This window comes from Lipotes vexillifer, unplaced genomic scaffold (genome assembly GCF_000442215.2).
Source record: "Lipotes vexillifer unplaced genomic scaffold, Lipotes_vexillifer_v1.1 scaffold661, whole genome shotgun sequence".
In the NCBI taxonomy this organism is placed as follows: domain Eukaryota; kingdom Metazoa; phylum Chordata; class Mammalia; order Artiodactyla; family Lipotidae; genus Lipotes; species Lipotes vexillifer.
The window spans coordinates 253,088-279,265 of NW_006796183.1; the positions used below are offsets into that span (position 1 = coordinate 253,088).

The 26,178-nt window shown below is 54.2% G+C and overlaps 1 protein-coding gene across 1 annotated transcript in view; it reads left to right on the top strand.

Annotated features, from left to right (window-relative positions):
• Positions 1-26,178, top strand: part of SZT2 (SZT2 subunit of KICSTOR complex) — a 53,510-nt gene that overhangs the window by 12,316 nt on the left and 15,016 nt on the right. The window contains exons 3-44 of the mRNA XM_007468276.1: positions 129-302; positions 612-782; positions 4,064-4,195; positions 4,966-5,107; positions 5,520-5,626; positions 9,516-9,726; positions 9,952-10,122; positions 10,546-10,780; positions 10,969-11,098; positions 11,840-11,982; positions 12,237-12,389; positions 12,536-12,650; positions 12,859-13,076; positions 13,175-13,390; positions 13,777-13,855; positions 14,102-14,196; positions 14,468-14,636; positions 14,834-14,948; positions 15,062-15,175; positions 15,377-15,547; positions 15,712-15,806; positions 16,048-16,171; positions 16,278-16,442; positions 16,534-16,738; positions 17,043-17,158; positions 17,269-17,515; positions 18,384-18,525; positions 18,674-18,766; positions 18,905-18,983; positions 19,087-19,380; positions 19,829-19,970; positions 20,150-20,245; positions 20,334-20,397; positions 20,630-20,815; positions 21,163-21,330; positions 21,419-21,506; positions 21,606-21,677; positions 21,855-22,056; positions 22,878-22,977; positions 23,696-23,825; positions 25,739-25,891; positions 25,993-26,095. Of these exons, the coding sequence (XP_007468338.1) occupies positions 129-302; positions 612-782; positions 4,064-4,195; positions 4,966-5,107; positions 5,520-5,626; positions 9,516-9,726; positions 9,952-10,122; positions 10,546-10,780; positions 10,969-11,098; positions 11,840-11,982; positions 12,237-12,389; positions 12,536-12,650; positions 12,859-13,076; positions 13,175-13,390; positions 13,777-13,855; positions 14,102-14,196; positions 14,468-14,636; positions 14,834-14,948; positions 15,062-15,175; positions 15,377-15,547; positions 15,712-15,806; positions 16,048-16,171; positions 16,278-16,442; positions 16,534-16,738; positions 17,043-17,158; positions 17,269-17,515; positions 18,384-18,525; positions 18,674-18,766; positions 18,905-18,983; positions 19,087-19,380; positions 19,829-19,970; positions 20,150-20,245; positions 20,334-20,397; positions 20,630-20,815; positions 21,163-21,330; positions 21,419-21,506; positions 21,606-21,677; positions 21,855-22,056; positions 22,878-22,977; positions 23,696-23,825; positions 25,739-25,891; positions 25,993-26,095 (6,125 nt within the window). The remainder of the gene's footprint in view (positions 1-128; positions 303-611; positions 783-4,063; positions 4,196-4,965; positions 5,108-5,519; positions 5,627-9,515; positions 9,727-9,951; positions 10,123-10,545; positions 10,781-10,968; positions 11,099-11,839; positions 11,983-12,236; positions 12,390-12,535; positions 12,651-12,858; positions 13,077-13,174; positions 13,391-13,776; positions 13,856-14,101; positions 14,197-14,467; positions 14,637-14,833; positions 14,949-15,061; positions 15,176-15,376; positions 15,548-15,711; positions 15,807-16,047; positions 16,172-16,277; positions 16,443-16,533; positions 16,739-17,042; positions 17,159-17,268; positions 17,516-18,383; positions 18,526-18,673; positions 18,767-18,904; positions 18,984-19,086; positions 19,381-19,828; positions 19,971-20,149; positions 20,246-20,333; positions 20,398-20,629; positions 20,816-21,162; positions 21,331-21,418; positions 21,507-21,605; positions 21,678-21,854; positions 22,057-22,877; positions 22,978-23,695; positions 23,826-25,738; positions 25,892-25,992; positions 26,096-26,178) is intronic.

The following is a 26,178-nucleotide window of genomic DNA, read 5'->3' on the forward strand; positions in this document are numbered from 1 at the left end:
GGAAGAGCGCTTGGTTGGGTTGCAGAAGGTAGAACCAATGGTGTGTCACTTTGGATATGGAAGTCAGGTCCTGGAAAGAAAGGGGTGACTTCCTGACTCTTCCCTTTCCTCCCCGTCCTAATTGTCAGCTTCAGTCTGAGCAGGAGTTGGAAGTCCTCAGTGTCCTGCCTCCTGGATGGCAGCCAGAGGAACCAGTGGTCCCCAGGCCATTCCTCCTTGTACCATCCACCCGGGTCACCTTCCTGGCCTGGCAGTATCGGTTTGTCATTGAGCTGGACCTCAGCCCATCTACTGGCATTGTGGTAAGGGGTTGGTTGAGGGGAGACAGTGGGAAGAAAGGATTGGGTGGGAAGTGAGGAGAAGAGGAGGGGCCTGGGATAAGTGAAGAATGATTCCACAATGATGCCGTTTTGGAAAGGAGACAGGTTTCCTTTACACAACGGAAGGAGTGGTGGGTGTTTGAAGACAGATCCCTTTCATCTGTGGCACTGTATTTGGATGTGTGACCAACCTTAAGAGTCCCACTGACCCATGGAAGCTGCTTGTTTCTGCCCTTTGCTCAGGGCTGCCTTTGGTTACCCTTGAGAGACCTTTCTCTGCATTGCCCTCAGGATGATTCCACAGGGGAGATCTTGTTTGATGAAGTTTTCCACGCGCTCTCCCGCTGCCTAGGCGGGCTGCTCCAGCCCTTCCGAGTGCCTGGATCTTGCATCGACTTCCAACCTGAGATCTACATCACTATCCAGGCCTACTCCTCAATCATTGGCTTGCAGTCCCACCAGGTATTGCATCCTTTCTTCAAGTTTGTATCCTCAGACCTAATTTCAGATAGTCCACTGACCAAGTCCTTATCCTGTCTCCGCTCTCCGTGCCCAAAGTCCCCAGCTCTCCTCGAACCTGTTCCTAGTCATCTCTGTGAGTCTTAAGAAGCATCCATTGCTCTGGTCTTAAAGGGCCTTCCCATAGCATTAGGTGAGTTGGCATTGACTGGACAAATGCCCCTCTCATTCCTCCTCTAAGTCTCTGGTCCTGGCCACTGAATGACCGTTTTCTCTCCCCTGCTCCCTTTAGTTCCGTCAGAAGGTTAGCTAATGTCCTAACTCCTTGCACTACCAGCAGGAGAAACAAAGACCCAGAAACATAATTTCTTCCAAGGACAGAGGAGGGTCATTTTTCTCCTAGAGCCCTGTGAACTGGTGGGTGTAACGCTGACCACACAGATAATTACAGGGCTTATCCAGCACCCAAGCAGGCCATCAGAAGGCACTCCTTTTTGGAGAATGGCCAAGTCTGTTACTGGAATATCTGTATTGGGCTTAGATAAGCATTGGTCCAGTTTCTTCATCTCCTCTTAACCACCCTCAACTCACTGGTAGAGGCTTACCCTGAAAGTGTCCCTGATGGCTTCATTGTCACCTTAGCTATCCAACTGGCTTTGAGAGAAGAGGATGCAAGGAACAGTATCTGAGGGGCTGAAATATACACAAGGCAGTTGGTACATGCCTGGATCCCAGCCCTCTGCCCTGGTTTAAAGTGTTCTCCTAGTGCAGGTGTTAGGACTGTTGGTTGTGGGCTACATCCCCAGACTTTGCAGGTGCTCACAGTCAAGGCGGGAAAAGCTTGGATATTAGGTAATCACTCAACACTTGGTTCACTTTGACAAACACTTACTAAAGCCTGATCTATGCCAGGGCTGGGCTAGGTCCTGGAGACACAGATGAATCAGACCCTGTCCCTATCCTGATGGGAGGAGTTGAGAGTTAGTTGCGGAGACAGATATTAAAGGGGGTAATTTCAGTTGAATGTGATAAGGGCACTGATAAGTTTTGACTCGTGATATGGGAGCACCCAGCCAAGCCTGGGGCAGCAACAGGAGAGACTTTTGGACAAAGAGGCATTTGAACTGAATCTTGAAGGATGAATTGATGTTAACTATTCAAAGAAGAGGAAATGGGCTTTCTAGGCAGAGGGGCCAGCAAAAGCAAAGACACAGAGCTATGAAACTGTGCTCTCAATCACAGGGGTTCTAGGGAACTACATGTTACTCAGTTGGACACAATGAAGTTTGAATGATGGGGGGAGGGTTAGGGGGGTGGTAAAGAGGAGACTGGAGAGAGAAGTGGGGGCAGAATTATGAAAGGCCTTGAATGTCATGGCTAAGAACTTGTACTTTATTCTGTAGGGGAGTTTAGTGTGGTGGTGAAGAGCACTGGATCTGGAATAACAGTGCCTTATGTGCTTCCTGCCTATACCACTTACTGGCTGTGTGCTCTTATGCAAGTTACTTAACCTCTCTGTGCATCTGGGTCTTTTCTCCAAAATGGGGATGTCAACAGTACCAGTATTGCATGGTGATTGAATTAATACATGTCAAGCATTTAAAACGGTGCCTGCCACATAGAAAACATGCAAAGGTTAGCTGTTAAAACTATTAGCCATGGGTAGAGAACCACTGGAGGTTTGGAGTGTCAGTGACAGGATCAGATGCGAACACTAGGAAGATCACACTTGTTTGTGGCCGGTGAGAAAGATGGATGGGGGACAAATTCTGGATTGGGGAGAACAGGCAGAAGAGTATTGCAGCATGGAAGAGGAGATAAGTCCTGAACAAGGGTAGCAGCTGTAGAGAAGACAAGGACTGAGAACTTAGGTAAGCCTCCAGGGCCACTTGCCACTAAGTCAGCTAAGAAGTCAGACAGCTGCCTCACTCTCTCTGTAGCTCCCTCAAGATGCATCCTGCTGTTTTTCAAAACAAACAAAAAGTCACATTTATAATACATGCCCAGTGAAGGAGATTTGAAAAATGCGTAAAATATAAAAAACTCACAAAACTCACCCATAATAACCACCCAGAAATAACTACTATTGACATGTTGTGGACTGTGTTTCTTCTCTTTGAGTTTGCGTTTACTTCCCTCACCACCACCCCTCCATCCAGAGAGAGGAGAAACATCAGGCTCATTCTAAACACACAGTTTTACATCCTGCTTTTTTAACGTATGATATGGGCATTTTTCCGTGTCACTAAATATTTTTGAAAACACAATTTTTAATGACCACTTGTCTTAATATTTTATTATATTTTGTCTTTATATATTTAGCCAAACCTTTACTGTTGGACCCTTAGGTTGACCCAGTTTTCACCCTTCTAAACAGTACAGCTCTGAGCATCTTTCTCACCTTTTCACAGCCCCAGTTCCCGCTACTCCTCTGATTCTGTTTCTCTCCTCACAGTCAGGCCTTTAGTGGTCCGGAGTCCCGCTCTGCCCTCTTCTGGCTGTCCCCACCCACTCTCCCGGTTCTGAATGGAGAGAAGAAGCTGTTGCACGGGAGGGCAGGGCTTGGGGACAAGTGGGCAGGTTGTAGGAGTCTGATGGGGGCAGGGAGAGAGGAGAGATCCCGAGGGCCACCACAGGGACCACCAGGCCTTTATAAAATTTTTAGGATGGGGGCACTTATTTATGTCGAGAGTAGAAGGAAGGAAACCCCATGGAGAGAGAATGAAGCTATTAGATCAAAGATCCAAGAGTAGATGGAACGATTAGCTTTAGGGAGAAAAAGGAGGAAGAGGAATCTTTTCTTCTGAGCCTGAAAGGAAGAACTAGAACACATAGATATAAACGTCTAGCAAACACTGAGGACATTTTTGATGGTTGGAGAGTAGTACACCCTCAGGGTTAGGGTGAGTGGGTAGTTCCTGTTGACTTGTTTCCTTTCTCTGTGAAGAGGGGGGTGGGAATTATCTGCTGAGGGTAAAAGGAAGGAAGGAGCATTCACTGGGGAAATAAGATTTTGAGCTGAAAAAAGAGAAAAGGCCCAGAACAGCTTCTGTGTGCAGTGCTTAGAAATCAACAAGAATAAGAAAGTATGAGTCAATGAGAAAGGCTTTGCCTGGCCAGATAGGGCAGCTTATAGACAATGTTCCGGAGGCCAAGGTGGAGGAAACTTCTGGTGCCTCCATGCTTGGGGAAGCCCAGTGTGGAGAATAAATAGGGAGACCAAAGGGGTACTGCCCAGTGTCCCCCTGACCTTCATGTCTTGCTCTTTCCATTGTGCTTCTCAGGTGCTGGTCCAGGGCTGCCTTTTGGACCCTTCCCAGCGGGAGATGTTCCTGCAGCAGGTGTATGAGCAGCTCTGTCTCTTTGAGGATAAGGTGGCCACCATGCTGCAGCAGCAGTATGATCCCCAGAGCCAGGTATGTGGGAGAGCAAGTGGGTAGAGGCCACTTAGAAAGAAGAGCTGTTAAGGGACAGAGAGGAGAGAGGAAGGACAAGCCAAATATTGTAGAGGGAGAAGACAGCAGAGAAAAAGGGCTAAAAGCCAGGGACAGAGGGAGCCAAGGAAAGAAGTGCTAGTGAGTGCACACAACAGGTTTCCTGTTGAAGAGGGCTCGGATACACTTCCCAAGACACACGTGCTTGCTGGGAGAAAATGTGAAGGCAGTTGGCTTGTGTTTTTTCAGTCCTGGATCTTCTCCCGCAGTGGCACTGAGAAGGTGATCATGGGTGACTTTGATCTCTAGTATTTTGTACAATCAGTGATAAAGCTGCTTGGGCTCACTACAGTGCACTTTCTCATTCCTTTAGATATCCTAGAAGTAGCCAGGCAGATAGCAGTTCTGTATGTCTGAAGACTTAATCTGACTGATGTGTAAGACATTTCGTAATGGCGATGGGAAAAATATGGAAAAGGGGCCTTATTGGCAAAAGGTGGGAAAGCCCTGCTGCAGTACAGTGTGGTGCTTCATCTGGTGCTAGACTCCCTGCCCATCTGAGGGTCAGTATCCAAGCACACATTAGGTGGGGGGAGCAGAGTCAGGACTTGACCGCACAGTAGGGGAATTGGGGTCCTCACAGGATTAGGCCCGTCTGGCCTGGGCAATGCTGGGCTATAAATTCTGGTTTTGCTGTGGAGGGGGCAGCAGTGCCATCTGTCCCATTCTATCTTTTCTGTAACTTGAGCCAGGCAGAGGACCAGTCCCCAGACTCAGGGGAGCCCCCAGGCCGGAAAGTGGGAGTCTCCATGGTGACAGCTGATCTTGGACTGGTCAGTATGATCCGTCAGGGCATCTTGGCACTGCAGTTGCTGCCGTCAAACTCTAGTGCAGGTCAGTAGAAGGAATGTTGGTGGGATTGGGGAAAAGGGGGAATACGGGAAGGGAAGGGGGCATTATCAGCAAAGATAGAGGTTCCAGGGGATCAGTGGGCCCCAGGGAAGAGTGTCTGTTTCCTTGTTTGTAAAAGGTAAGTGTTTATTAGTGTATGTCTCAAGTACCCCCTGCTCTGACAACCGTCATGGACCCTAGTGGGAAGGAGTAGAGCACCAAGGTCATCACTTAGGAGGAAGTTGGGATCCAGCCCTCAAGAGGAAGGAACAGGAGGGAAGGAGAGAAGGAAAGGTGCTGGAGGATTATAAAACACATTGGTTGGTGGACACTGACGCCCCGTCCATCAGATGCCCCCCCATGACTTTGATCAGGCCAGGGTCCCCAGGTCTGAGTCTGATGCTTCCTGCTCCAGGTATCATTGTGATCACAGATGGGGTGACCAGTGTCCCTGATGTTGCTGTCTGTGAGACGTTGCTGAACCAGCTTCGCAGTGGCACTGTGGCTTGTTCCTTTGTGCAGGTGAGGACTTTCTGGGAAGGAGGAGAGGGAAGTGTCGTATATCACAAGGTGGGCTGTGGCTGGTTACTTTCTTGCAGGCAATGATTTCCCAGGTAAAGCCAATGACATAGTTCTGGAGGGTGGGGGGGACATCATGTCTAGAACAGGGTAGGTACTGTGGTGGGAGAGGACTCTCATCTTTGTCCTCTTTCCTTAGGATGTGAGAGACAGCATGTTATAGTAGGAAGAATGCAGAATTTGCAGTCTGGCAGTCAGTTCCAGTCCCACCTCTCTTATTAGATTAATTATTACCGTTTTGGTTGCAAGGGTCAGAAAACCCAGCTCAAACTGGCTTAAGCAGAGGAGGGAGTAGGTATATTCAGGGACCTGCAGCCAGTTTGGATTGACAGACTATAGGATAGGAGGCAGAGAGCTGTGGGAAACAAGACTGGAGGGTAGGCATAGGCCACGCATGGAAAGCTGCTGCTGCTGTGTTAGGCGTTCCAGCATAATTCTGCGGGTGATACAGATATATGGAAGGAAAACCACTAGCTGGGTTTATGTTTTATAAAGGTCACTCTTGTTGCTGGGGGAAGGGCAGGAGAGAAGGCAGGGAGGCTGTTCATTGCAGTGGTCAGGTAAGAGAGGATCAGGGTTTAAACTGGGGGAATTCAGGGTAAGAGAGAAGAGGGGGTAGGATTGAGGAAATGAAGCGGTAGAGTCAACATAACTTGTGATCAGCAGAATGCAAGAGAGAGGGGCTAAGGATGTCTCCAGGTTTCTGACTTCACTGATGACTGTGTATCTGGCAGAGCAAACAGAGAGCAGCACTTGGGGTGGAGTGAGGACAGGACGGTGAATCCAGGTGTTGTGAATGTTGTGTCTGAGGTGCCTGTGGGTCAACAGGGTAGCTGTAAAGCATCACCTCTGGAGTTAGGCATGCCTGGCCGGCATCCTGGCTTCAGTTACTGGCTGTGTGACATGGGGCACATCACTGTCACTTCTTGGTTGCATTCATTTGTAAATGGGTGAGATGATGCATTTAAAGGGCTTAGCATAATGCATAATTACCTAATAAATGACTGCTGTTCATTGCAGTTAGCAGTTGGATATGCAGATCGGATACTCAAGAGACAGCACTAGCTGAGAGATAGCAAGTTAGGATTTGGCAGCCGACACATGGTGTTTGAGAAGGGAGGAGGGTCCCCAAAGAACCTGGGGGCCGCCAGTGTTCAAAGGTCTTTCATAGGAAGAGGGCCCAGCAAAGAATGAAGGAAAATCATCAGACAAGAACCAGGAGCTCTGGTGTCAAAAATTTCAGAGTTTGGGGGAAAAAAGCAGAACTTAACAGCATGAGATGCAGCAGAGATCATGTAAATTGAGGAATGAAAAGTGCCCTTTGGGAGATCAGCTCGGTGCTTTGTGACCACCTAGAGGGGCGGGATGAGGAGGGTGGGAGGGAGACTCAAGAGGGAGGAGATATGGGGATATATGTAAATGTATAGCTGATTTACTATGTTATAAAGCAGAAACTAACACACCATTGTAAAGCAATTATTCTCCAATAAAGATGTTAAAAAAAGAAAAGAAAAGTGCCCTTTGGGTTTGGCGATTAGGAGGTGGTTATGGGGACTTTTTCCAGGCCATTTCAGTGAAGAGGCGGCGAGGGAAATGATTGCAGTGGATTGAAGAGTGGATAGAAGAGAAGGAAGTACAGAAAAGTGTTGACATGCAGAATTTGGTTGTTCCGATCAAGTGGGGGGCGAGAGAGAGAATGGCAGCCAGAGGGGAGTACAGGGTGGAAGGAGAGGGGTGTTCTGCTTTGTTTTGTTTTGTTTTTTAAGCTAGAGACTTCAGTGTGTTTCCAAGGAGCTGTGGTGAAGCAGTTTGAAAATAAGGGAAAGGAAAGGAAGCCGGATGGAGTAAAGTCCCTAAATTGACAGGAGGGCATTGGCTCAAGAAACAGATGGAGGGACTCTTTAGGAGCAGGAGAGTGTCACTTCTTCTTTGAGACTGGATAGAAGTGAAGATGTAGATAAATTCTGCCAGGGTAGAATTCTCTGATTCTCTCCAAAGTAGAAGGTGAGGATGTGTACTGGAGGGAGGGAGGGAGAGAGGGAGGGAGGCAGAGCCAGGAAGGAGGAGCGGCACTGAGGATGGTCCTGAAGGACTAGCTGGGTTGGGTGTCATATGTTTTGATGTGGTGCCAACGTACACAGCTGTGCAGGGTTTTTTTCCATTTGGGATTCATTGGGATCTCATTTGGGATCTGGGTATAGAACTTGTGATCCTAGTTGGGGTTTTCAGGTGGAAGCAGAGAAAAGGTGAAGGCAGCCAGGGAGTTGAGAATGATGCATAAGAAGTTGCTTGACCATGGGGTCCAGGCTGGGTTGAGAAAGGAGGGCCAGGAGGATGTGGATAGATTTGAAAAGAGTAGAGGTTCAAGGCCTGGGAGCCTTAAGGAAGTCAAAGAGCAGCAAGAGGAGGATGGAAGGAACCTAAAAATGGGACAAAGTTGTGTGTAATCAGTCGGATGTGGCAATTGAACTTGCAAAGAGGGAGTAGTTCCAGGTGAAGCGCAGGGCCAATGTGTAGTCAGCGGGACACGGGCTCGCTCTAGTTGCGACTAGCGGGGGCTACTCTTCGTTGCGGTGCACGGACTTTGCATTGTGGTGGCTTCTCTTGTTGTGGAGCATGGACACTAGGCCTGTGGGCTTCAGTAGTTGTGGCGCGCGGGCTCAGTAGTTGTGGCTCACGGGCTCTAGAGTGCAAGCTCAGTAGTTGTGGCTCAGGGCTTAGCTGCTCCACGGCATGTGGGATCTTCCCAGACCAGGGATCGAACCCATGTCCCTTGCATTGGCAGGCGGATTCTCAAGCACTGCACCACCAGGGAAGTCCCCCGACTAGTAAACATTTTAAGCTTTGTGGGCCATGTGGTTGTCACAACTATTCAGCTGTGCTCGTATAGCCTGAAAGGAGGCACAGGCGATAAGAAAATGAATGGGCATGGCTGTGTTCCAATAAAACTTTATTTATTTAATTATTTTGCTTATTTTATTTATTTATCTTTTTGGCTGCGCTGGGTCTTTGCTGCTGCATGCGAGCTTTCTCTAGTTGTGGCGAGCAGGGGCTACTCTTCGTTGCGGTGCACGGGCTTCTCATTGAGGTGACTTCTCTTGTTGCAGAGCACGGGCTCTAGGCGTGCGGGCTTCCATAGTTGTGGCATGCAGGCTCAGCAGTTGTGGCTTGCGGGCTCTAGAGTGCAGGCTCAGTAGTTGTGGCGCACGGGCTTAGTTGCTCTGCGGCATGTGGGATCTTCCCGGACCAGGGCTCAAACCCGTGTCCCCTGCATTGGCAGGCGGATTCTTAACCACTGCACCACCAGGCAAGTCCCAATAAAACTTTATTTACAAAAATAGATGATAGGCTAGATTTGACCACAGGTTATATGTTGTTTGCCAATCTCCAGTCTTTAGGCTTTGTGCTCAAAATACGGTCCACAGTCCATCAGCCTTGGCATCACCAGGGAGCTTGTTAGAAATGAAAAATCTCAGGCCCCGCCCCAGACCTGCTGCATTTTAACAAAATCCCCAGGTGTTTTGTGTGCACCCTAAAGTTTGAGAAGCACTTCGTTAGACACTGTAGTCTTGAGATGATGACAGGAATCCAATGAACCAGTGGCCAAAATCTTCAGTGAATGGGGGCCGGCTGGTATTTGATGTGGAGCAAGAGGGGTGTGGCTAGATGGCATGGGCTTCAGACAGAAGGGCTCAGGGAAGGAAAGCTGCAGAGCAGTGGTCTGTCTTGGGAGAACACTGGCCCACTTCCTACCGTGTGGGTCAGGGATGGGAGCAGCCACCCAGCCCGGTGCCTCTTTTGGAGCTAGGTCTCTAATTGCTCACTTCTTCAGGTAGGAGGAGTTTATTCTTATGACTGTAGTTTTGGCCATGTGCCCAACGTGGAACTGATGAAATTCATCGCGATGGCAACATTTGGCTCCTACCTGTCCACTTGTCCTGAGCCCGAGCCAGGCAACCTGGGTCTGACTGTCTACCACCGGGCGTTTCTCCTCTACTCCTTCCTGCGCAGTGGGGAAGCCCTGAACCCTGAATATTACTGCGGTGAGTGGCAGACTGGGGCAGGTGTGGGAACGGGGGCATATAATGTGGACCTAAAGATGATGCAGGAATCCATCTAGGGCTTGGGTCCCCGGGGCACTAGCAGTATAACTGGGGCTGATGGCTTTGGCCCTGTTCTCTCGCGACTCAGTGTAGCCTCTGCTCCTGTGCCTCTGTCAGCTAACAGATAAAACACTTTCCCCGTCCCCATCCTCACTGGTCTTCTAGGCTCTCAGCACCGCCTGTTTAATGAGCACCTGGTCTCCGCAAGTAGCAATCCTGCCTTGGCCCTGCGCCGGAAGAAGCACACTGAGAAGGAGGTGCTGGCTGACTTGGTCAGCACCGTGTCTGTGAGGCTTCGAGAGGGCTACAGTGTCCGAGAGGTCACGCTGGCCAAAGGTAAGGGTTTAGGCCCTGCTGTATCCCACAAGTCTGAACAAAGCAGAAGACACACATGTACCGTGCATGAGAGGGTGTCTCAGTGACAGATTCTGCCTGTCATTTGAGACAAGTGGGTTCTGAGTTGCCTTCAGGGCTTAGTTCTCATAGCATTCAGCTTCCCAATTCCATCTCCTTTGGCCCCAGGTGAGTCAACTGAGGATGGTGTGGTGTCCTGAACTTAGCTTTGTTTTCAGATTACTCCTGCAAACTTCCGTCTGTGTCGGTTGGCAGGCTCTGGGCCTGCATTCTGTGGAACCACGCTTGGAACCTTTGGCCAGGCTAGAGTTCCATGTGGTAGGTGGGGTTTCAGATAGGACTCAGTACCAGGCCTGGAGTCCCACCGCCCTCCTGCCCTAACCAGCTCTCCTTCTTCCCCTGAAGGAGGGTCCCAGCTGGAGGTGAAGCTGGTGTTGCTGTGGAAACACAACATGCGCATTGAGTACGTGGCTGTGGCACCCTGGCCCCTGGAGCCTGAGGGCCCTCGAGGCACCCGGGTGGAAGTGACAATGGAAGGTGGCTATGACATCCTGCACGATGTGTCCTGTGCACTAAGGCAACCCATTCGCTCGCTGTATCGGACCCACGTTATCCGGCGGTTCTGGAACACGCTGCAGAGGTGCGTGAGGTCACCGCTCAGTGAGGGCTGCCCCATTTGTTGTGTGGAGGGACGGATGTGTGAAACTGGGGGCTAGAGAGGGTCACGCCGAGCACTAGGCTTGTGTCCAGGGCCCCCTGTGCCCCTGGGGCTCCCCTCCTCTGACTCACCAGAGTCCGGTGAGGCTCGGGTTGGCACTTGTTCTGCAGCATTAATCAGACGGACCAGATGCTAGCCCACCTCCAGTCCTTCTGCTCGGTCCCGGAACACTTCACGCTTCCCGACAGCACCAAGAGCGGAGTGCCTCTCTTCTACATCCCGCCCGGCTCCGCCACCCCGGTGAGGGGCCCCAACGCTCACCCCATCTTGTGCCCGCCCAGACTTGGATTGGCACTGCATCTAGAGCCCAGAACCACGTTCGTTTTCCTCTCCTCTCAAATCTGAGGCCCCCAAACCAGGACCCTGAGCTTTCGCCTTGAGAGCCCCCTCCCTCCTTCCACTCCCCCGGGGGAAGGAAGGGTCTATAGAGAGAGGCTGTCCTCAGCAGACCACGGGTGTCAGAGGTAAAGACTTGCAGAATGTCTAGGTGGTTGTCCCCCAGCCAACTGCGAGCCCCCTTGCCCGTCTCCATGTGGCATCCTCTGGCCTCCCCCAGCACCTACAGCCAACCACCGTGAACTATGCACTTCCTGAAGACCATGGCTCCCTTTGTCCTGTGCTTTCTCCACACTCAGCCCCGGCTGTCAGCCTAGCACTGACAAGCAGGGGGCTTATGCTAGCAAATAATGGCCTCATCCTGGGGTCCTGCCATCACTCAGCGGCTTTCCTCCAAAGTCAGTGGTGGAAGTTCCATCCTTTGCCTGGATTCAGCTTTAAAGGGCTACACAGCCTGTCCCTGGGTTCATTCATCCTAATCCAGCCTTCGTATTGGAGGCCGTTTTTGCCTCTGTCCCAGGCTGGGCCATGGGTTCCTTTAGCCTTACGCCAGTGCCACCTCTGACCCCCTGAGCCCCACGGCTCTGTTTGCTGCGTGGAGGTTATTCATGAATGCTCCTATAGGGCTGTCCTTCCTGTCCCCAGGTGCTCTCCCTTCAGCACAGTGGTTCCGACTCCTCTCACGCCCAGTTCGCTGCCTACTGGAAGCCAGTGCTGTCCATGGATGCTAACTCATGGCAGCGTTGGCTGCACATGCATCGCCTAGTGCTAATCCTGGAACATGACACGTGGGTATCTGCCATAGTTGGGCCATCGTTGGGGTGGAGGGGCTGGGGTGAGGGGACAGGGAGTGATGGAGAAGGGAAGCAGCAGATGAGCCCATACTGACCTTGGCCAAGAAAACTCCGAGCCGTCCTAGCCCTCCTGCTCATGAGCCTTCAGATCCTCAGACAGGTCCTAGCAGAGAGAGAGGTAGCAGTCTGTTCCTCTGCCCCATGACTGGGGCTGGGAGGGCTGCCCTCTCTCCACACCCTCTTCCCAGGCCAATCCCCAAGCACCTGCACACCCCGGGCAGCAATGGCCGCTACAGCACCGTCCAGTGCAGGATCTCACACTCCTCACTGACCTCCCTACTCCGTGACTGGAGCAGCTTCGTGCTAGTCGAGGGCTATTCCTATGTGAAGCTGCTTTCCAGGTGGGCAAAGTGATGTCCCCTCACTCCTCCCCCTCCCCCTCTTCCCACATCTCTTCCTCTCACCCCAAACCCTCTCCCTCCTACCTCCTAAACCCATCTTCTCCCAGCCAAGGGCTGCTCACGGACTCCCTCCCGTTTCTCCCCAGTGCCCCAGACCAGCCCCCCTCCTCCTTCTACATGGTCCGCATCATTTCTAAGGCCCCGTGCATGGTGCTCCGCCTGGGTTTCCCCATTGGCACGCCAGCACAGGCTCGGCACAAGGTGAGCTGGGCCCCAACTCACTCCCAGACCAAGGAGCCCTGGAATGTTGACTAGCTCTTTCTCCCCAGACTCCCCAGGGCCAGTAGAGGGAGGAGCCCCCAGACCAAGTAAGGCTTGGGGTACAAGGCTTTCTCACATTGTATGTGGGCCCCTTCTCCACATCTGTAGGAGACGGGAGTAGGAGGGTCTGATCACAGTTTTCCCTCAGATCGTGTCGGATCTGCGGGAAGAAATCCTGCGCCTACGTTTCCCCCACCGGGTGCAAAGCAAGGAGCCAACACCCAAGGTGAAACGAAAAGGGCTGGGGGGCACCGGTGGGGGCAACTCTCCCTCCAAGTCACCCCCCCTGCTGGGGCCACAGCAGGCCCTGTCTGATCGGCCCTGCCTTGTGGTCCTGCATAAGCCACTGGACAAGCTGCTCATCAGGTTGGTAAAGAGAGTGGGGACAGGGCCAGGAGCACGTGGGGGGCTACGGCTAAGGGGTTATGAGTAGAGATCAGCTGGGAATTGCCCCCGTTGCTCAGGTATGAGAAGCTACCACTGGACTACCGGGCACCCTTCTTGCTGACACTGGAGCCACCAGGGCCACTGCCCTTGGTGTCGGGCCGCTCGGCCTCTTCTAGCCTAGCGTCGCTATCCCGCTACCTCTACCATCAGCGCTGGCTCTGGAGCATCCCATCAGGACTGGCCCCCGCACTGCCACTCAGCGCCATCGCCCAGCTCCTCTCCATCCTCACTGAGTACGTCACCAAGCCTGCTGGGCCACTTGGGGCAGAGTCTAGTGTAGACTCTGGCTTTGGAAGCTGGCAGAAAGCCCAAGCCAGATACTGCCCCATCGCAGCCCCAGTTTCTGCTGTGGCCGCTGCCATGCAGAGGATCCAGCACAGAGCAGTGTGGGCTGCTGCCCTCCCCACCACGACTCCCCCGACTCAGTTTATTTTGGCCTCTGGCCCTAACTGGACCTGCCCCCCTGAGGGACCAGTCGTTTGGGCAGGGCCACCAGAAGACAAGTCTGCCTGGATGGCTGCTGGAAAGTGGATATGTAAGTGGCGTGGGAAGCAGGGGCTGTACACTGAGTGTCTCCCCATCTCATCCTGTCCCCGCCCCCACTCTTGTGGGGCTTCAGGGTCCGGCTCTCGGAAGGGTTCCACTTTGCCTGCAGTGGGGAAGGAATCATCAACATGGTCCTGGAGCTTCCAATTCAGGTATGTGCTGTCCCTCACGACCCCTCCCACCAAGGTCCATCATCATCCCAGGGATACTCGCCTCTGAGCTGGGTTGGGACCGCTGGAAACGCTGCCTCACAGGGACCCTGTGGCCAGAGGACCCAAGGCCTGAGGCCAGTCCCAGGACAGTGTGGCGAGGGGACTAAAGTGCTGGGGGTCAGAGCTGGGCCAGGCCAGATCTCTGCCTGGGCTGGGGCAGGGCCAAGCTCTCCCATCCTGTCCCAGAATGAGCCCCCGGGACAGGCTGCAGTCGAAGAGAGGCACACGTGCGTCGTCCAGTACATCCTCTTCCCCCCGCACTCTACCTCCACCAAGGACAGGTGAGGCCCAGCCCCTCTCTGAGCCGCCTTGCTCCACATTCCCCCTTCTTCCTGCTGTCCCCTGAAGTTCTGTCTCCCAGTGCTGAGAGTTGGGGTGGGAGATACTGTCTCCAGATGCTTTACTGGGCAGACACAGGTCTGGAAAGACCACGTGTGAATTGTGGCTACCCTGTGTGCCCTGGCCTTCCCGCCCTCCGTGGACCAACTCCCAACCAGGTGGTGGTGGGTTGGACGCTCCTTTCTTCCAGGCTCAGAGCCCTTCCTCCTTTAGCTTCTCAACAGATGATGACAATGATGTGGAGGTGGAGGCCCTGGAGGGAGACTCGGAGCTTAACCTGGTCACCGAGGTGTGGGTGGAGCCACAGTATGGACGAGTGGGACCTGGCCCTGAGAGCTGGAGGCACCTCCAGGACTTGGCATACTCTGAGATCCCTCGAGCTGTGAGTGGCCTCAGGAGTACCCCACCACTTACCAGGTTGGGTGCATCCCCTTGGGAGCAGCACAGCTTGGCAGCTTCCTGGTCCCCCTGAGTCTCCGTGTTCTGAATGTCCGTGACTGAGGGCTTCCTTGAGAGCTGGAGGCTAGGGTCCTCTTGACCAGGAGGGGCTGATCCCTGTCCTTTGCTGTTCCTCCTTAGCTGCACCCTCGGGATGCTGCCTGCATAGGCTCCATGCTGAGCTTTGAATACTTGATACAGCTGTGCCAGAGCAAGGAGTGGAGTCCCCTGCCCCTGGAGCCGAGGGTCTCTGATGGTCAGTGGGGAGGGGGCCCCTGGGGAGGAGCAGGGGAGCGGGTGGGGAGAAGGCAGCCACAGACAGGGACTGTGGGCCTCACTGCGCTCTTGTTTTCCTTCTCTCCCTCCCAGGCTTGGACCAGGGAGGAGACGCCTGTGTCCACGAAATCCCTTTCCGTTTTGACCTAATGGGACTATTGCCACAGTGCCAGCAGATCCAGATGTTCTTCCTTCTGCTTTCCAGAGGTGGGTGAACCTTGTACCTAGAGGGCCAGCCAGCCAGGGAGTGTTAGAACACAGAGGGCAGATGAGTCTGCGAATGAGCAGAAGAGTAAGGGGGCAGGAGGGGGCTGGGAGGCTGCAGGAGGGGCCGGGCTGGTTGGGGCTGAGCCGGGGGCACCGGGCAGCAGGAGGCCCTTGGTGCTGAGCAGAGTGTGTGTCGGGCAGAGCCAGAGGGCGTCCCTCTCGCCGAGGGGCCCTGTCCCGCCAACGACATGGTGCTGTGCCTGCTGCACAGCTGCCTGGGGCAGGAGCTGAGTGACCGGGAGATCCCGCTGCCCGCCGCCGACCAGGCCGCCTTCCTGCGTGAGGTGCTGCGGAGGAGCTGCCACAGTCCACGTGAGCCCCCGCCTCATTCCCGGCACCGGACTTCGGCCCAACCGCTTTCCCCCACCCCACAGGGTGGCTTCTGTCTGGGTCTTGGCTTCCCCTACCCTTCACCTCAGAGCCCTGCCTCTCTTGCTGGCCCTGCTCTCTCCGAACCCTCTCTACCCCCATTGTAGGTCCAGAGGGGCCACCGGTGGGGGACTGTGGGATCCTGAAGGATCAAGCAGGTGGCAGCGCCCAGGCCAGCGGAGATTCAGTTCTTCCCACCCGGGTCAGCACTGGTGCATCCCCTTGAGCCCTTTGTCATAGTGACCTCCTGCCGTCCCCACATATTCACACCCCAGCTTTCCATCATTGGGGATACTGAGTGCCCCCCTCCACTGACAGGATGCCATCATTCCCCTTGGTCCCCGATCTTGCAAGTTGTCCCTGAGGATGGACTCTCGGGCGGAGGAAGAGAGTGGGCATTGGATGGTCCCTTATAGATGGCTCTAAGTTTGTTTCTCTTACAGAGCCTAGGCCCTTCTGAAACTCTCGGGCCTGTCAACTCTGCCCAGCCCCCTCAGTGGCGCTGCTATGCAAGGCTTGTGACCCCCCAGCATGTGTTTCTGACTTTCCTCCCTGCGACCGTCTCAGGTACCAACCGCTGACCTCTCTCACTAACCCCCTCAGATACAAGCCCTGGAGCTCCCTCACCAGCCCAGCAGGCGGCTCTGAGTTATGTCTTGCTTTTCCTCTTCAGATGTCCAGCATCTGGCTGCCTATGGCCTGGAGGGACCCTCTCAAGAGGAGACAAAGTCTAAGTTTGAGGACTGGAGTGGGGCTCCCAGCCTGAAAGATCTGGGAGGAACCGGGGTCAGGGCAACAAAGTCCCAGGTCCCCATCCTCAGTGTCACCCCAGCCAGCGGTAAGGCTGCTGACTCTTAAGTCAGTTAAGCAGCAGCGGAAATGGGAACAGATAAGAGGGCTCAAAGCCATGTGCCACCTCTTGCCCACAGACAGTGCCCAGAATCCAGGAGAGCTGAGCCCACCCTTCCATCGGGACTTACCAGCTTACACTGGGCGCCAGGCTTCACAGACAGAGGGTGCAGATGGGCCCCGGACGCGGTGTCCTGTCTACATCTATAGCTGTTCCCTGGAAGCGCTGAGGGAGCAGATGGTGGGTGTGCAGCCCCCTCAGGCGCCCCGAGACCTCGTCTTCCGGTGAGTGCCCTCAGTGTTGACCTAGGTCCTCTCCCAACCCCCGGCCAACCGTGGCCCCCAGCTGTGGCTCAGATACATACTCAGGGGCACGGACAGACAGGTTGATGGTCAGTGGAAGGAGCTCAGCTTCTGAGCCATGTCCTGCCCGTTTTGTGCTGGACTTCCTCAGCATATCAGTTGAGCTTGCTGGGCCATGGATACATTTGGTAGGGACCTAGGGATGATCCACTGGAAGGTTGGGGATGGTGAGTCTAAGGTGTCACCAGGGGAGCTGGACAAGCCGTCTCTTTCCTCCTGTTTCTAGGACTCAGCTGCTCGACCAGCCTTGCCTCTCCTCAGCCTGGATGGAGCCCAGGCACAAGGAGGCAGATACCCACTGTGCCTTGCTGCAGGAGCATGCACAGCGATGCTACGTCCGTGGTGAGTGTGACGCCGTGGCAGGGAGGAGCCCACTTTGCAGGATTACGGGCATGGGGACTGGAGAGGCCCTTGCAGAGCTTGACCCTCGTGGCCCCTTCCCCTTCCACTAGGGCTGTTCCGGAGCTTGCAGCAAGCACAGAGCGTGACCTCGCAGGACATGTTGATAGCAGTGGACGCCTGTGAGGAGCTACTACAGGAAGTAGACATCACCCCTTTTCTGCTCGCACTGTGTGGCCACACTCGGGGTTTGCCTCATGCACCTCCAAGCCCTGGTCCTCTCAGCCCCGGGCCCTTCAGTAGCAGTGTGGAGGAGGGCCCCGAGCCTCGGGAACGAGCTGTCTTGGCTTCTGAGTCCAGGTTGGGATGGTCCTTGAATGACGTATAAGGGGGCACACAGACAAAGCCCCTATAAGCAGGGGCTTTCTGACCTGGGGGAGTGGCTGTGCACGGTAGTGCCCAGCCATGCTTTGTCCTGGCTTCTCACCCCTCCTGCTCAGGCTTCTTTCTCCCATTTGGCACCCACGGCAGTCTTCCTCTCCTACTCTCCTTGTTCTCCTGGCTCTCCTGTTCTGGTGTGGAGTGTTGAGCTACATTAGGGGTGGGGAGTTGTCAGTGGCCATCAGTGAAAGTAGAAGTTTGTTCTGAGGACATTCACAAAATAGTGATAATCCCCCCAAACTGTGAGTTTCATAGAGGCAAAAACTTGAAGGGAGGGAGAGAGGCATGCAGACAGACGGCTACGTGTCTGGTGTCTGCAGTGGATCAGCACTGGGGAAACAGAAGGAGCAGAAGGATGAGTACACTGACAATGCCCAGATCGGAGTCCATCCCAGTTCACTCTCTGGAGGTCTAGATCCCACACCTTTCATGCCTCCTAAACGAGTGCACTTTCTTCCCACCAACCCTTGCTTCTCCGCCTGTGTCCCTCCTCCACGGTGAAAGATCTCTCCCTCCACCCACTGGTCCAAGCCAGAAAACTGGGAATCAGCCTTACTCATTCCTCTGTTTCACAGCAATGTCCAGCCACTAAGAAATGTGGCAGTTAGAGCCAAGACGGGTGGGTTGGTTCTCCCGGCCTCTTGCCGCCCGTGTCGTGTGCTAATAAGCACCCTTGCTAGAGGCAAAGACAGACAGGTGTGTGCTGCTCCCACTCGGGAAGCAGGCTCATTTAGGCCTTGATGGTTCCTAACACTTCACTGTCCCTCACCCCACCCTGACCACTCAGCATAGAGACCGAGGACCTAAGCGAGCCTGAGTTTCAGAGCACCCGTGTCCCTGGCCATCCAGACCCTGGCCTGGAGATATCTCTGACAGACGTCTGCCAGCTCAGAAGAGAGGCACATGATGCCCTTCATAGCCTCATCCAGGTGAGGGTAGAGAGGGCAGAGTCCTGCCTGCACAGGGGGGGCAGTGGTCCCTCCTGGGTTGGGCGCGTATAGGTGTCTATTCTAGGGTGGGAGCAGTGTCCTGCCGAGCAGTGACTGACATCGTAGCCTCCTTCTAACCCCCAAACAGGAGAAGTTCCTGGAGATCAGTGGTCTCTACTTCCGCACGGTGCCCTCCAATCCCCACTATTTCTTCTATTGCCCTCCATCGAGCAGGCGTGAGGTGAGTGGCTTTCTCCCTTACCTCCCTCCTACCCCCAACCTGTAGCCCCAGAGGCCCCGCTTGACCCACCCGGATACTCTTAACTCTCGGTTCCCTGAGGCCCTGCCTTGGATCATACTGTCTCTTTCTTTTGCCCAGGATGAGGGCCCCCGGGACGCAGGAGACAGAAAAGTCAGCGACTTGGAGTTTTCAGAGGCTGAGCTCATGGGAGAAGAAGGTATATAGGCAAAGCGGGTAGAGGTGGAAAGGCTGCTTCAAGCCAGGATTCGGGGGCCTTTGCTGCCAACCTATCCTGTTGACCACATGACGTGTATCTCTAGGAGACACATCTGCCTGCTGTGTGGTCACCGAGAGTGACCCAGAGCTGGAGGTGGAGTACCTCGAGAGCCGTGAACCAGACCTGGGGCCTGCTGGGCTGGACTCCGCCTCCTTGTCAGACGCAGATACCGTGAACCCCGATGAAGACTCCTTCAGCATCCTGGGGGGCGACTCACCCACGGGGCCCGAGAGCCTGGCACATGACCTGCCACCACTCTTCCTGCACCTCACATGCTCCGTGCGGCTACGTGGCCAGCACAGCTCAGTACCCGTGTGCAGCCTGCCCACCTGCCTGGGTGAGTTTGGGGTGCCTAGGGGAGGGCCACTGGTCCGATGCAGCCTGTCTGCCTGCCTGGGGGGGGGGGGGGGCAGGGAGAGCCTACAGGTGTAACTCTTTAGCCCTGGAGACTTGGAAGCTGTGTTCATCCCAGGGCTGCAGTAACCCCTGACTTCCCCCTCTCCCAGGCCAGGTGCTTTCTAGTCTGGAAGGCCCCCCCATTGGAGGCCGAGTTCCTCTGCGGGACCTCAGTGTCACTCTGGACGTCTTCCCGTGTGCAGCCTGCCCACCTGCCTGGGTGAGTTTGGGGTGCCTAGGGGAGGGCCACTGGTCCGATGCAGCCTGTCTGCCTGCCTGGGGGGGTGGGGGGTCAGGGAGAGCCTACAGGTGTAACTCTTTAGCCCTGGAGACTTGGAAGCTGTGTTCATCCCAGGGCTGCAGTAACCCCTGACTTCCCCCTCTCCCAGGCCAGGTGCTTTCTAGTCTGGAAGGCCCCCCCATTGGAGGCCGAGTTCCTCTGCGGGACCTCAGTGTCACTCTGGACGTCTTTGTGCTGACCCTGCCCCTGGAAGTGGAGCTCCCCCCGACCTCAGACCCTCAGCACCACCGGTGGGACAGCAAGTTTGGTGGGGGGTATCTGGGGTCTTGTTGGAGTAGCGGGACCATTAAGGAATCTGTGGGCACCTGGGGACTAAGGGTGCCTTAAGGATTCCAAGAAAGGAATGCTGAGGAGGCCCTAGGAGGATAATAGCTGCTGACCTTTGACCTTTGCTCCTACCCTGTTTCAGGTCAACATCTGAGAGCAGTACGTCCTTCCCACGATCCCCAGGGCAACCATCCGATGATGGCCTGGGGCCCCCACTGCCACCTCCAGGAGAAGACAGGTACTTCCTTATGCTCCCTCTCTGAGTTCCTTGTTCCCTGTTGGTTTTGTTTTCTGGAAACCAATATCTAAACCTTTCTTCCAACTAGGCACCCAGGACTATCTAATTTGGCCACGCCCCACAGACTGGCTATTGAGACCACCATGAGTGAGGTGAGGGCTTTCCCTCCCCCAACCTAAGTGACAGCCCCTCAACACTGTAACTGACACCCTTTCCATCAGATGGTGAGGTAAGGCACCCTGTTTATGCTGGGGTCCAAGTGGGGCCTCTCTCAGTCTGTGAGGTGGAGTATCTTCCAGTATCTTCTAATCTAAGAGTGCAGTGATGTCCCAATCAGCATGGGAAGTGCCCTTCACCACTTCCTGGATTGCTCTCCGCCTGTAGATCCGCTGGTTGCTGGAGGACGAGATGGTGGGGGCACTACGAAGAGGGGGCCTCCCCCAGAGCCCTGCCCTGCACCGTGCAGCTGCCCACATCCATAGCTCTCTTGGACGCTCCACCTGCCTTCGCCAGACTCTGCCACTGAGCTTTGTGTTCGGGCCAGAGCGTTCCCTCACACAATTCAAGGAGGTATGCTGCCCTCAGAATGCTCCCTGGTCACCTGGGGGCCTGTCCGTCCCTGGACTCCACATGCAGAACCGGAAGGCCCTCTCTTGGTTTGAGTTCACCTCCTCACCCTATTGTTTGACCTTTACCCCATGCCTGGCAGCCCAGCTCAGTGGGAAGAGACCCAGCTCAACCTTGCCACTGGGCCTGTTGAACCTTAGGCAAGTCACTGAGCCTTTTCGTAACTCAGCAGTAGGGGTGCTAGTGTCTGCTTCACGAGGTAGTTGTGAGGGTCTGATGAGGAAGTGTGGTGTGCCGTGACCAGGGAGGGCTGTCCTGCCTAACCTCTGCCCTTGGTTCCTGCTCCCCAGGAGTTCCGCCGCCTCCACCTCCCTGGGCATGTTCTTCTTGAGGACGCTGACAGCGGCTTCTTCTTTGTGGCAGTTGGCCAAGAGCCAGGTGGGTCCCATGGGGAGCCCCCTTCGGCGGCCTGGGCTTGGCACAGCCAGGAGGACAGGGCGGAAGGCGTCGAAGTGGAGGTGAGTCTTTCCTGGGCTGACCTGGGAACGGAGCGGGTGGTGGTGGAAGTGTGGGGCCTGTACTCCATCCTGACCTCCTGCCTCTCAGGCCCTGACAGCCAGCCCCCAAGCCCCTGGCTCTCCAGAGGATTCTGAGGGCCCCCTGCTCATCAGTCTGGCCAGCCTGCCCCAGCGAGGTAAGAGAGGACTTGAACCTCCGTGGCCCTGCTTCCACGTTCAGAGGGCATCCTCGGCAGGATTGAGAGAGGCTCCAGGCATTTCCCTTCTCTTCCCAGGGAGCCAGCCTGGGCTCAGCCAGGGACTCAGACTCATGTCCAGTCAGGGCAGTGTGGACTCAGACCACCTAGGTAAGCTGGGGTGGGGCATGGAAGACTAAGCTGATGGGAAGTGGACTCAGGGCTGCACAGTGAAAGGTCTGGGCAGGGCCATCAGAAGGGACTAACCTGGAGAGGCCCACCGAGCTGATAGACTTGGGGCTCAGATGAGCCTAAGGATGGGGTTGAACTTCAGCACGTTTGACACAGGTTACGACGGTGGCAGCAGTGGCTCAGACAGTGAGGGTCCCAGTGAGACCCCAGGTGAGAAGGCCCCCTTCACGCTGCGGACCCCACCCGGCCCGGCGCCTCCACAGCCTTCACTCGCGGGCCTCCCTGGGCCCTGCCTGCCTGACTTCTGGCTCATCGTCCGGGTGCTGCAGGACCGTGTGGAAGTGTATGCACACGCGCGGTAAGGAGCAGCGGGGCCCTACACCCGACTCTGACGTTAGCTTCTCCCTGGTCCCACGTCACCCCTCTTCAGTGTCGTTAGAAGGCTAGACTTGGGACTGAGAGTTTGGGTAGGAGTCTGACTTGTATTCTAAGGTTGGGGACTCCTGACCACTTCCCACAGATTGTAGCAAAGCACATCACTCTGCTTTCCTAATGGAGTTGAAAAGCTGATGAGGATTTTTGTTCCTAGCCGAGCATTAAGAGCATCTGTAGTTCACAGCAGCTTCAGGAGCTGTAGATATATAAAAATAAGGAATGATAGATAATATTTAACAAGTACTTGCTATGCGGCAGGCAGCGTTCTAAGTTTTTTACATGGATCAGCTCATTTAATCTGTAACAGCCCTATGAGGTATTACTATCCTCGGGGTCTGAATGAAGAAACACAGGTAAGTTAAACACTTGCCCAAGGTCTCAGTTAGTAAGCGGCAGCGCCAGGAACCATACCTAGGTATCTGGTTCAGTACTGCTGTAGTCACGGTGGTGAGAGGGGTGGGGGTGTTGAGAGAAGGGAGGACCCACCATTCTGAGGAAGAAGATCTGAGGGTAGAGAAGGTGAGCTGCATGATGGAAGCCTCAGTATGGCAGCTGGTGAAGCAAGCATGGAACCCAGGCTTCTGGAATTGCTATCGAGAATTCCATCTTTCCCAGTTCCCATCTTGTTTACTTCCCCTTGTCCAGTCCTCCTTCCTTTTCATGGTTCCTCTTGGCGCCAACTCCCATGACACCCTCCCCCCATTCCCTCCCCATGCAATTCTGTGTCTGATCCATCCTTCCCAGGAGCCTGATTCGGGAGGATGGGGGGCCAGGCACCGAGTGTCGCCACCTGCAGCAGCTCCTGGTGAGGCGAGTTGGGGAGATCTGCAGGGAGGTCAACCAGGTAAGAGGCAGCCGGGGGCAGGGCTTTCCAGGCATGGGACACAGCCCAGATGAGGAGGGGGTTTCCAGGAACTTGACCTTCAGAGGCTGTTGATCCATCTTGGATGTTTTCTTTGACCCTTAGTTACTGGGATGCTATTACTCCCCAGGCTCCCTACAAACTGGGGGGCTCTCCCTAACCCACCCCCAGAGTGGGTTACTCTCTCGTCCCCTCCCAGTGACTGTGAGATGCTCCCTCTCATTGCACTGTGCTACCATTTGGGACATGATAGTGAACAAGACAGAGGGAAACCCTGACTCTCTGGAGCTTATGTCAAGTGGAGGAGATAGACATGGAACAACTAAAACACACTAACTGCTTCCACTACAATTGTGAAGGCTTCTACAGAGGAAAAGCAGAGACTGGTGTGAGAGCGTATAACAGGGATCTGACCACCTGCAGTGTCAGGGAAAGCTGGGAAGGAGATTTTTTTAAGATGGTGAGCAGATTCTGGCAAAGAGGAGGGACAGATGTTCCTAACTGGGCTTCAGTGCTCGGAGCCCGGAGCCCAGTCGCTGTCAGGCGTCATCTCTGAGCTCCCAGTGGTTACAGGTGCTCTTTTTGACTTCTTACCCCCAGTGGTAATGGGCGTTCTCTCCAGCCTTTGATCACCCCTCACCACCCCCACCATTGTATGGGGGAATATTTCAGCTCCCTGAGACCTTGCTCCTTCTCCCAGCGGCTGCTTCTCCAGGACCTTCATGACAGTCACGTGTGTCACTCTCTTCTGGTGGCTGAGAGTGAAGAAGATCTATGGCGCAGCGAGACGCCCTTCCACTCCCGTCCGCGGGTACCACTGCCCAGTGATGGTGAGTCCCGCCCAGGAGCCTCCCTCCCCAGGGGATGCTGCTGCCCTTGCCTTCATCGAAGACTCTGTTGAGAAGCTGCGGGTAGAGTCACCATTAACTGGCCATCGGTGCCAGGTAGTACAGGGAGGGCAAGGAGGAGAGGACAGAAAAGGATCACCAGGTTTGGCTGTTGCGAGTTCATCAGTGACCTTAGTGAAAATGCTTTCAATGGAGAGACGGGAGTAGAAAGCAGAGGAAATGGAAACATGAAAGGATGTTCGGGAAGAGGAGCTGGGACTAATTGGTCTTTCAAGTAGCCTGGCAGTGAAGGAGGAGACAAAGTAGATCTGGCAGAAACTGAAGGAAGGTGGGAGGCAAGGCAGGAATTTAAAATAAGGTAGAGACTTGAGCACCCTTATGTTCCACGGGAAAGAGCCAGCAGAGGGGGAGAAATACAGGAGAGAAGGTACACGGAAGAGGCCCCTGCTGTGATCTGTCTTCCTAAATACACGCCTCTGCCTGGCCCTACCTTGTTTTCCAAAATGACTGTCTTTCCCCTGCAGGGTAATAGACGGGGCTGAAGAAGGGGGCAGGGGCATCATGGACAAGTGGGCCAGCTCACAGGGGAGAAAAACAGAGGGGTGGAGCCTGAGGGCCGGTAGAAGGATTTGCCTTCTGATTGGCTGTCCCTGCAGGCAGGCAGGCAGGCACAGAACCCTTCAGGGTTTCTGAGATTTCTGGTCGTGGTTAGGAAACGTGATAATCTGAGATTTCTGGTCGTGGTTAGGAAACGTGATAATCTACTCGAGATGGTAATTGAAGTCTCCACAATTCTGCTCCCTTCTCTTACTCCTCATGACCTCTCACCCCAACTCACAGAAGAAAGCCGGATCATGCCATTCCTTTGCCATTGTCTCTCTGTTATAAAAAGTCAGATCACTCCTTATCTTTAACATTCTCAGCAAGTCTGTGGACGAACGTTCCTAACAGCTCCGGGAGAGTACATCTCTCAGCTCATCCTGGGATGTATTCCATATCAAAGCAGAATCCCCATAATTGATGGACTTCCCAGGGTTTTGAAGCATCTTCTGCAAATCGAGTATGAGCTGCGACAGCCAAGCACTTTTACTTCACAATGGCTCCCAGCAGCCCAGGATGTTAGATCAGTCAGAATCCAGACCCAGCCCTTCCTCATTTTAGTCTCTCCATATGGTTTTGCTGAAACCCTTAGCAACCAGCATTCCATTCCAGACTCTGCGACCTCCCAGGTATCCTGTATGCTGCTCACATCTGACAGCAGCTTCTCTGGGAAACCAAATTGCCACCTTGACCTACCGGAAGGTTCCTCATCGACCTGGAAACCTAAAAAGGGTGGATTGAGGCCACGGGCTATGGCCATGGGCTCTTGCATAGAGCCACACTGCCCTTTGGGTTCTCTGGGATAGCTGTCCTCCAAAGCACAGGACGTAGTTTCCCCCCACTTTGCTGCACGTGTGTGTAAGCAGTCACGCCCTTTTTGTTTTAATGGGGTTATTGTTGCAACTCCCAATGAGTACACAAGTGGAGTGTATGTTGTGTACCCCGTATATGTATATGTATATATGTGTGTGTATATGTATATGTATATGTTGTGACAGGCTCAGAGTGTCTTGGCATTATCTTCAGGATTTTCTCATGCTTTGCCTTGCCTGATACCTTTTCTTAGCTCCTTCTCCACATCTCCCTGACATAGTTCTGAAAACCTTTGTGCTGTGACTTATCTTCCTAAGAGCATGGTCCTATCTTATTACCCAAAATGACCATCTATCCCCCCTGCAGAGTAATAGGCCCGAGGAGTAGGGTGAGTGAGGACAGGTAGGCTGGTTCACAGGTGAGAAGTCTCTGAGGGCAGAGGGCTGTGTCCCATTTCTGATCCACTGTCTCCCTCCCCCCAGATTACACTGCTGATGAGAGCTGTGGACCCCGAGGGTACCTAGCAGCCACCATGCAGTTTGTCCCTGGCCATTTCTCCTGTGACGTTGTGTGGGGAACCGTGATTCGAGTCCACTCACGCCTCAAAATGGGGCCCAGCATGGGGGTCTCTCGGGGTATGTGATTGACATGAGAGGGCAGGTAGAGTTCAGGGGGGTCGAGGTTGGGGGGCGGGATCTGGAGAAGGGAGTTTCCTGAACCCATGTTCCTCCCACAGCCATCCAGGCCCTGCGCTCTGTGCTCAATGCCTTCTCCGTGGTGAACCGGAAGAATATGTTTGTTTATCAGGAGCGAGCAACGAAGGCTGTGTACTATCTGCGGTATGTGGGCCCTGAGAAGATGGGCTACAGCATGGGTTAAGGTTGGCACAGGAGGAGGTATGTCCAAAGCCCTTGCCACTCTT